Consider the following 10,469-nt stretch of genomic DNA (forward strand, 5'->3'; position numbering starts at 1 on the left):
GTGGTTCCAAAATTTGCAATTTACCAACAGGGCACAGGGGTTCCTTTCTGTCCACATCCTCACCAACACCTTTTATTTCTTGTCTTTTTGATACTGGCCATTTTGACAGGTGCAAGGTAGTATTCTTAGTTTTGATTTGCATTTGCCTGGTGATGAGTGATGTTTACCATCTTTTCATGTGTCTGTTGGCCATCTATAAGTCTTTGGAAAAATGTATAGTCAGGTGCTCTGTCCATTTTTAAATTAGATTACTTGTTTTTCTTTTTTTTTCCCATTTTATTTATTTTTTCAGCGTAACAGTATTCATTCTTTTTGCACAACACCCAGTGCTCCATGCAAAACGTGCCCTCCCCATTACCCACCACCAGTTCCCCCAACCTCCCACCCCTGACCATTCAAAACCCTCAGGTTGCCCCAACCTCCCACCCCTGACCCTTCAAAACCCTCAGGTTGTTTTTCAGAGTCCATAGTCTCTTATGGTTCGCCTCCCCTCCCCAATGTCCATAGCCCCCTCCCCCTCTCCCAATCCCACCTCCCCCCAGCAACCCCCAGTTTGTTTTGTGAGATTAAGAGTCATTTATGGTTTGTCTCCCTCCCAATCCCATCTTGTTTCATTTATTCTTCTCCTATCCCCCTAACCCTCCATGTTGCTTCTCCATGTCCTCATATCAGGGAGATCATATGATAGTTGTCTTTCTCCGATTGACTTATTTCACTAAGCATGATACGTTCTAGTTCCATCCACGTCGTCGCAAATGGCAAGATTTCATTTCTTTTGATGGTTGCATAGTATTCCATTGTGTATATATACCACATCTTCTTTATCCATTCATCTGTTGATGGACAATGTGAGAAAGGAATCCATCAAAATCCTTGAGGAGAATGCAGGCAGCAACCTCTTCGACCTCAGCCGTAGCAACATCTTCCTAGGAACAACGGCAAAGGCAAGGGAAGCAAGGGCAAAAATGAACTATTGGGATTTCATCAAGATCAAAAGCTTTTGCACAGCAAAGGAAACAGTTAACAAAACCAAAAGACAACTGACAGAATGGGAGAAGATATTTGCAAACGACATATCAGATAAAGGGCTAGTATCCAAAATCTATAAGGAACTTAGCAAACTCAACACCCAAAGAACAAACAATCCAATCAAGAAATGGGCAGAGGACATGAACAGACATTTCTGCAAAGAAGACATCCAGATGGCCAACAGACACATGAAAAAGTGCTCCACGTCACTCGGCATCAGGGAAATACAAATCAAAACCACAATGAGATATCACCTCACACCAGTCAGAATGGCTAAAATTAACAAGTCCGGAAATGACAGATGCTGGAGAGGATGTGGAGAAAGGGGAACCCTCCTCCACTGTTGGTGGGAATGCAAGCTGGTGCAACCACTCTGGAAAACAGCATGGAGGTTCCTCAAAATGTTGAAAATAGACCTACCCTATGACCCAGCAATTGCACTACTGGGTATTTACCCTAAAGATACAAACATAGTGATCCGAAAGGGCACGTGTACCCGAATGTTTATAGCAGCAATGTCTACAATAGCCAAACTATGGATTACTTGTTTTTCTGATGTTGAGTTGTATATGTTCTTTATATATTTTGGATATTAACCCCTTATCAGATCTATCATTTGAAAATATCTTCTCCCCTTCTGTAGATTGTCTTTTTGTTTTGTTGATGGTTTCCTTCACTATGTAGAAGCAGTGTTTTTTGGTATAGTCCCAATAGCTTCATTTTGCTTTTGTTTCCCTTGCTGTAGGAAACATATCTAGAAAAATGTTTCTACAGCAGATGTCAGAGAAATTACTGCCTATGTTCTCTAGGAATTTTATGGTTTCAAGTCTCACATTTAGGTCTGGGAAGCTGAGGGGATGGGTTAAGCTTCCACAGTGCACCTGCCAGCCTCAGAGGGGGTCCCAAAAGCTAGGGCTTTAGAGGTGATCAGACTCAGACTTGAGCTGTTTCTTTCTCAAAGGAATGAGTTCCCTGTTACTTGAGGTGTACAAGGAAGCTTGTTGGTAGGAGTCCATGGAAGAGAGCCAGGTTGACTGGGAGTCCAACCCTAGCTGGAAGGGCAAGGCCCAAGAAGGGACAACATGATTCCTCACGAGGCAAAATGAACGAGGGATCTGAAGCCAGATTCCAAGCCAGTCCTGCCTAGGAAACAGAGGTTTCCAGTTCCTCTTTCCCTGTTTCTCACCTACTCATTTGTCTGATTGTTCAGTCATTTGCCCGTTTCTAGATACCCTCCTTCATTTGTTCATGCGCTGGTTTACTCATCATAACCCTTTCACAGAACACTGCCTCCTGAAGCCCCCTTTCCGGGGCCTGTCAGTTCAGGGCTCTGAGATCCATGGGGATGACAGGCAGCATCCGTCAGCGTGCCGGGGCTGGCAGCCTGGCAGGCAGGGGACAGCTAGTGATGTGCAGTGAATCCAAAAAAAGTAGGGTGGAGTTTTTCAGGCATACAGGGGGAGAAGGGGGAAAAGGGCAGGGGCTCCGCACAGAGAAGACCACCAGGTACAAGTCAGCTTGTCAAGAGTGGCAGGTTCCCCCTCCTCTGCTGCTGTCTGAGCCACCCTGGCCCTTTCCCAGAAAGTCTGGAACTTCATGGGGCAGGAGGAACCCAGGCTGTGGGAGTGGGCTGGCCAGACAGCTGTGGGACGGCTCGCAGGAAGATTTCTGCTCCCCACCCTCCCTCCAGAGCCAGGCTGAGCCAAGCCATGCAGAGGCCTGCATGTCTACAGCCAAGCAGGGGCAGGTGCGGCTGGGTGTGCTGGTTCCGGGGGGAGCTTTTAGCTCAGGCTTAATGTCTGCCGTAGCAACAGGAGCTGAGGGCAGCGAAGACTTGAGGAAGATACCTGGAAAAGAAAACTAAGCTCACCCCACTGGTCAGAGTAACTCCCAAGAAAAGGCAGGAAAAGGAGCATTGCCTGATGAGCTTGCACGTGCACAGAGTACTTAAACTTGACCACATGTCATATATTCCCGCATTCTCCTGGTCCCGTCTCAATCATCTGCATGTGGGCTTCCTTCTCCGCACTCCCTTACTCAGCCTCAGAGCTGACATGGCAAGAAGACCGGCCTCTCACCCCATCTCTGCTGTATTAGGTGAAGGACCTTGGACAAGTTACCTCACCTTTCTGTGCCTTGGTTTCTTGGTCTGTAAATTAGGAATAACATTACTTGCCTGGAAAGAGTTTTAGGCACATGAGCATTAATCATGATGACCACGTAGATAGCCACACTGGCAGGGTTCAGCATGGTGGGGGACGGGGTGCAGGGGAGGAGGGGATTCGTTTTTTGAAGATGTTCTCCTGGACCGAGGGGATTTCGTGCGGAGCAGTAGATGTGGGTCTAGATCCCATCTCTGCCACTGTCTTACCAGCTGTGGGACCTTAGCCAAGAGTTTTTACCTTGGGCCTCGATTCTCTTACCAGTAGTTTGCTCAGATTCTACCTGGTATCCAGAGTGCCATTGTCAATGGCAGCCATTGACTCTGAAGATGTCTGGGTTTAAAAAGCAAATCAAGTGTTCTTCCCACCCATCAATAAAGTGGGCCTGACAGTACATCCTCAGGGGGCTTCTGGAAGGATGACAAGGAAAATGCAAAGGAAAACTCATGATAAGCCTGAAAATGCCCAATCAGCCACCTCATGCCACTATAGGCCCACCCATAGTCACATTCATGGAGGCGTCAGTGTGCTAGCCAAAAAGAAGTAGCAGTGTACATTCTACCGCAGTCATGAAGACCTTTCACAGCATGCAGTAGTTGCTGGAAACTTCCTTCTCCTTCTCTGTTGATCTCAGCACCACTAACGTATTGAGCTGCCCACAAAGACAACCTCCTGCCCACTGCAAGCCCCCAAGTCCCCCCACATTTGAAGCCCTGTGCTTCCCCATCTCTTCTCCTCATGCCCAATTATTCCCTAGGGAGATCAACTCAATCTCTTTGAAGTATGGTACTGCTTGACATCTTCTCTTACCCCCTTCTACACCATCAACCCTTCTGGCAATCAGGAAATAATCAAGTTGAGATACCACTAGGGTGACCAGTCGGCCCTGGGGGTTCCTGAGACCAGATGTTCTGCTTTCAAAGCCAGGACAAGTTGGTCACCCCAGATGCCCAGGAGTCTCAATGAAAAATCGGTAGAGTTCAGAAAAGGGCAGGCTGGTGTGGGCCTCAGTCTCCTGCAGAGCAGGACTTTGAAAAGCTAGAATGGGTTTCTCCAGAAAGAGACCCTCACACAAGGATTCAAGGAAAGCAGCTTACTTGGAGGTTGATCCCAGGAGGCACCTCGAGGGGAGTAGACATGTAAGGTGGGGAAGGAAAGGCAGATCAAGGAAGCGGCTTTACAGATCAAGTCACTTCCACATGCAAGCAGAACAGAATCCAGCCAGGGAACTCTGAACAACTGTAGGAAGTACGCGTATCAGAGTCACTCTGATCCCAAAGACGTATTTACAAGTCATTCTGGCCTGGGAAGGGAGAGGTGTCAACTCTCCAGCCCTGCAGCTCAGGCGGAAAGGCAGACCAACACCTCTCTAGGGATGCAGGCAGGCAGGGGGATTTGGGGCCAGCACTGAGATGTAGAAAGCCGATGGGGAAAAGGGGACCATCACCCACATCTTCTTGGGCATTCGAGGTCTTGAGCCAGAGAACACCATACACCCACAGGATCTGAGACACCATGTAGCCCCAGGACCATGGCTCCTTCAGAGCTGTAGACCCAGGGCCCAGAACAGCACTAGCTCCCCACACCAGCACCAGATCCCTGCAGAAACTCAGGAATTTGTGTTCACTGAATAAAGGAACCAGTCCATTCTGCAGCTGGGAAAACTAAGACCCAGGCTGAGAGTGGTCTTGCCCCCAGTTACAGGTGTCCCCCAGGTCCTGGCCCTTATTCCAGGCTGCCTTACAAGTGCAGGACCCATAACAAAGACCCTTCCTTAACCACTCATGCATGCTTGTCTGTCTCAACACCCCCTAGCCCACGCAAACAAGGAGGAGGGTTCAAGCTTAAAGCATGCTCACGGAGAACTTACCACCAAGCCCTCTGCCTCCATGGCACGGGAGTAGAAGCTCCTGATCACACTTAGTAACAGATCATCAGAGTGTGGTTGGCCCAGCCAACAGAACACTTTTCTGTGGGTTTTTCTTGATAGATTTCAGTTGTCTTCTCTGACCTGCTGATGAGCTGTCATCACTCATTACGATGTGGCAGCTCCCCATTTTTTATTTGAATTAGTAGAGTCCATTTCACATGGCCCATTTGCCTCTAAGACTCTTCAGGAACATCCTCTCTTCTAGAAACTCCGGATGTTCAAACTTAAGAATTTGACTTAAACGTCTAGATTAGAGAAACTCCATTAGAATAAAGTTTCTGTGATAACTGGAATTCAAGAGGGGACTCGTTTCATGTTTCCATGGAGTGGAATTTGGGAAGGAATTTAATGATGTCGTGTGATTGATCCCATGCAAATGCAAGGTAGAATCACAGAAAGCAGCCATTAATGAGACTGAGAGGCACCGAGTGCTTTATCACAAACATTTTCCCAGCCTTTTCTCACGTTCTTAGCTACAGTCTCCTAACCAGTGTCCCTGTCCACCTCCACTCTCCCTCTGTGATCCTGTCTCCACTCTGTACCAGGGACCGTTCTCCAGCGTGCAGTCTGATCTGCCTCCTGCCTGTTAAAACCTTGTGCCTACAAACCTCTGACCCCCCAGCAGACGTCCGGGGACCCCCCAGCTCTGTATAGTCCTGTGTGGATATGCCTCTGCCGCCCCAAACAGACACCCTCCAAACCCACTCCCATGTTCTGCCCCTCCCCCAGCTGGTTCCTTGACCATGTAATGAATTCCTGCTCTCCCTTAAAAGACCCATTTAATGATCATTATTTCCTATTTCTTCATCCATTCATCCATCCAACAAACATCTATTGAGGGACACAATTTGCTGTGGGGAAAGTGACAGTGAGCAAAAGAACACACTACCTACCCCCAAAGAGCATGATAAATAAATAAAGCAAAATAAATAAAGAAATAAAAAGATAAGGAAGGCTAGCATCCATGGAAGGCATAGGTGGGACCACCTCCTTCTATCTAATGAGACACATTCCACTCTCTTTCCCCACTCCTGGAGAAGCCTCCCTTTCATTTCTTTAGCAGACACGCTCCCTATGGGTGAGACCACGGGCTTGGGTCAGGACCTTGCCTGGTTACCTGGGCTGGGCTGCAGTTAGACTAGCAGGAAGGGAAGAAAGGTGTCACGGCTTATATGTCATGTACTGAGGGCCAAGCCCATGCTGAGTAAGTTGTCCCTATGCTGTGTGCCCCGAAGTCCCTCAGACCCTGGGCGCATTTCCAGCAGCGGGCACCATCTGAGAGTGATGGGAGCGAGGCATTCCCGGGAAGAACAGTGCTCACAGCAGACAGGCTCATTGGGAAGGCTGAAACAGGGAGTCTCACTTCTCTCTGGCCTCTGTATCCCCCCGTAAAAGGTAGGTCTGGGGCTGGACAGTTGAAAACCGATTTTGCAGCATCTCTGAATGCAAAAGGAGCAAACTGTTTTTGCTCACTCAGTTCAGACCACTGACTCCTGATGACTTGTAATTCTTCTTTGTCCAAGATCAGCAGTGTCTGAGGCCATCTCCCTGTGGAGTTTATCACTCCCTTTCTACAATAATTTAAAACCCCACAGAGGGCAAACTTTTCAAGATTCTGGCACGTAGTCAGTACTCAGAAAGCATCTATGTGATTGCATGACGGGAAGAACAGCCGTGACAGTTGATAGCACTGAGCCTTTACAACATGTTCAACACAGTGTTTAAGGACTCTCGTTTGATCCCTAAAACAATGCTAAGAGGTAGGAGCTGTCCTTGTTTTACACACAAGAAAATAGAGAGCTATCCATATGACTCGTCTGTGGTCACACAGGCTGTAGGTGAAGAGTTTCTCGGACTCCAAAGCCAGTGCTCCCAGCCACCAGCATGGCCACCTCAGTGTGTATACCATGTGCCAAGTGGGTGCTACCGCCGACTTTACTGAGAGGCTAAGTAGCTCATCAAGTGCCCAGACTGTTAGAGGGGAAACTGAGGCTTGCAGAAAGCCCAAAGCCTCCCACCTTTTTGGCCACAGAGCCAGAAGTGCTCACTGAAAGTCAGAACGGACGAGTCTCTGCAAGGTTGTCCCGGGGGAGCACCCCCACATCTCCCATCCTTCCCTGCCTGGGAAGGCTGTACCCGAAGAGGTGGGCACCCCCTCTGAGAGGTCAGACCTGCCCTTTCTCCATTTGGCTGAACAGGTGTCCTCCAAGGTCATGAGCTTCCCAAGCGAATAGCACCCCCCCTTCCAGCGCTGCTCCTCAGCTGTGTCTTCTGAGTGCTGATCTACTCCTGGTTGTCCTCATAAAACAAACCTGCATTTGCCCTTTCTCTGGTGTCTTCTGGAGATTGGGCAGGGGAAAGGGTTGTTGATCTGGATCAGAAGCTCTTGGTGACGGCTTATGTGGCCTTCAGCACCTCTTTCTGCTTCTCTATGGCCTCAATTCCCTCACCTGTCAAATGGGTATTAGAATTCCTGTTTTCTAAGGTAGTTATGTGAACTAGTCATGTAGACTAGTAGATTCTGAAAATGCCCAGCACAGGGCTTGGAACGTAAATGTGGGTGAAAATGGACAGCCAAAAAAAGATGAAGTCTAGTGAGGTAAACACAGCAGAATATCTATGAAGAATTTTCAAAATTATTATATTAAATTGAAAAAAATTTAAAGATATTTTTTATACTGGTGCTTGGGGGGGAAATATGTTTAAAGGATTAAGTAGCATATGGGCACACCTGTGGAGATTATTAAGGGGATTTAAAAGCCCTTATTAAAGGACTTTTAAAGTTGATGGTAATGGCTCCATTAAAAGAATGTAATAATATGAATTATAGAAAAGTTTGGACAGTTGCCCTTTATTTCTTTTATATGAAAATGAATTACGATTTGGTATTTTACGTAGATACCTGGCGAGAGCTAGAAAACAGAAACGGGGGGAGAGGCAGGGGGGAAGGGAGGGCTGACAGCCGTGTGCAGGGAGACTGTCAGAAGCAGAAATGACAGCTGTCTGCTGGAGTACCACAGTCGCACATTGCTAAGCACGTTCCTTTTGGTCCTCAAAACGCCAGACAGGTAGGGACTATGGCTGTGTTCATTCTGAGATGGGTCTTCCACAGTTTACTGAGGGTCCCCAGTTGGATTCAGTCCTGGTGGCCCATGGAGGTAATTTCCTGCTTACCCACCCTCTCTCCTCGTCCTTCAGCCACCCACATGCTTACCAGCATTTCCTAGGATCGACTCACACACAAACTACATGTCGGAATTTGCTTCTGGGGGCAGCCAAAATAAGCTAGCCAAATAAAATAACAAGTAAGAACTGAATAAGATAGCAAGGTCTATTGGCCAAGAGACGTAATCACTTGGGGCTGACTTGCGAAGTCTAAGCTACACCACGCTACTAGCCAACGGTGTGAGTCCTCGCCGGTTACGGAGTGGAAGCAGTAGCATGAAGGCACAGTCATCTTTTTATCCGTATCGAGGTGCAGTCAAAAGAAGGCAGGACTTTGGGGTGCCCAAAATCCTGGCTTAGTTGGTTGAGTGTCCGATTCTTGATTTCAGCTTCGGTCATGATCTTAGGGTTGGAGGATCAAGACCCATGTTGGGCTCCACGCTCAGCAGAGAGTCTGTGTGTGTCTCTCCTTCTGTCCCTCCCCCCTGCTTTCTTTCTCTCTCTCTCTCTCTCTCTCAAACAAATAAAGGGGCATATAGGTGGCTCAGTCTATTAAGTGTCTGACTTCAGCTCTAGTCATGATTTCAGGGTCCTGGGATCAAGCCCCAGGTCAGGCTCAGTTCTCAGATAGGAGTCTGCTTGTCTGTCCTCTGCCCTGCCCCACCCCGCTTGTGCTTGCTCTCTCCCTTCCTCTCAAATAAATAAAAGAAACAAATCTTTTTTTAAAATTTTTTAATTAAAAGAAGGCAAGATTTCGAGTCTGAAGATCCACCTCTGTGTCCTGACTCTTATGGGGCGGCCTTACCCGGTGGAGACCAAAGGTACAGGTAGTGAAAGGATTCACTCATGGCAGAGCAGAAGAGAGAGATTATTGAAAGCACCACAAGGGATCAGCGGGCGAGACAGCAGAGGAGAAACTAACTGCCACATGAGGTGGGGGAGCCATAGCATTGGGGCCAGTGAGGAGCAATGGGAATGTATGGAATTTTCCTTTTTTGGTACCTGTGCCCAGTTGTAAGTATCCTGTTGGTCAGCTAGGGCCTGTGGCTGTTTCAAGGTCAGTGGCTTAGTGCACCTGTTTGCATTCAGCCCAGGGGTCACTGTGGGCCCTTGTGCCTTGATCAGGTTTCCATTGCTCAAGCCTGTTGCTTGAAAGTAGACTTTATGTCTTCCACTTTCAAGTGAGACCAGTAACTTCAGCCCTTCATCTTCTAGAGTCTCGGTTTCCTAATCTGTAGTCATAATTTGTAACTCCAGAGTTTGGTCATGAAGAAAGATCCAGTGAGACATGCCTTGCAAAATCTTTTTGTAAACAGTAAGATACACAAATAAAGGGCCCAACCAGAGAATTTGGAAGAGAATTTGGAAAGATTTGTCAAAATTCTTTACAAGAAGGGATTTTTTTTCCAACCGCTCTTTAATTTTGAAGCACCTTATTTTAAGATGAGCCACAACTGCACGCCCACCACAAGAAATACCAATCCCTAACCTTTAGAAAACATGTCATCAGGGTACTTTAGGTAAATATGTCATGTATAGCCTTATTATAGAATCTTCCTCCCATAAATACTTAACAAAATGAGCTTTGAAAAAAGTTAGGGACATCCAGGTGGCTCAGTTGGTTAAGTGTGTGCCTTTGGCTCAGGTCCTGATTTCAGGGTCCTAGGATAAAAGTCCCATATCCATCAGGTTCCCTGCTCAGTGGGGAGTCTGCTTCTTCCTCTCCCTATGCCCCTCCCCCTGCTCGTGCTCTCTCTCTTGCTCTCTCTCTTGTGCTCTCTCTCTCTTAAATAAATAAAATCTTTTAAAAAGTTTTTTTTTTTGTTTTGTTTTTGTTTTTTAAGGAACAACCAAACAAATCTTTATGCAGGAAAAAAAAATTGACCAGCAGCATAGTACATTCTATCTCCATCCTTCAGAAACACCACTGACTAGGGAACGGGATTCAAAATCCCCTAAGAATGCTTACTAACATCTCTGATTTGTGGGGAAAGTAGAGTGAAGAAGTGAGTCAGCAATCAAGGGAAAAGACACCTCCCCCAACAGCAGCCCCCAAAGGCTTCTCACTTTCCAAGACTTTATCCTAATTTGAGGAGACTAGTTGAAGCCCACAGAAGCTGAGTGTACTTCTGACCTCCTGGAATGGGTTCCAGTGCATGTCACTTAAAATGTCAGAGGTGGGA

General features: G+C 47.2%; 1 protein-coding gene across 6 annotated transcripts in view; it reads left to right on the forward strand.

The window, feature by feature from the left end:
• Positions 1-10,469, forward strand: part of SLC2A9 (solute carrier family 2 member 9) — a 237,817-nt gene that overhangs the window by 210,186 nt on the left and 17,162 nt on the right. Inside the window, exon 11 of one of the 6 annotated variants that reach the window (XM_045997132.1) lies at positions 10,131-10,382. The exons of the other annotated variants lie outside the window; for them this stretch is intronic. Coding sequence (XP_045853088.1) covers positions 10,131-10,258 — 128 coding nt within the window. The 3' untranslated portion in view covers positions 10,259-10,382. Of the gene's footprint in view, positions 1-10,130; positions 10,383-10,469 lie in introns of those variants that run through there. 6 annotated transcript variants of the gene reach the window in all.

The sequence above is a fragment of the Meles meles genome, chromosome 2, assembly GCF_922984935.1.
Source record: "Meles meles chromosome 2, mMelMel3.1 paternal haplotype, whole genome shotgun sequence".
NCBI lineage: Eukaryota > Metazoa > Chordata > Mammalia > Carnivora > Mustelidae > Meles > Meles meles.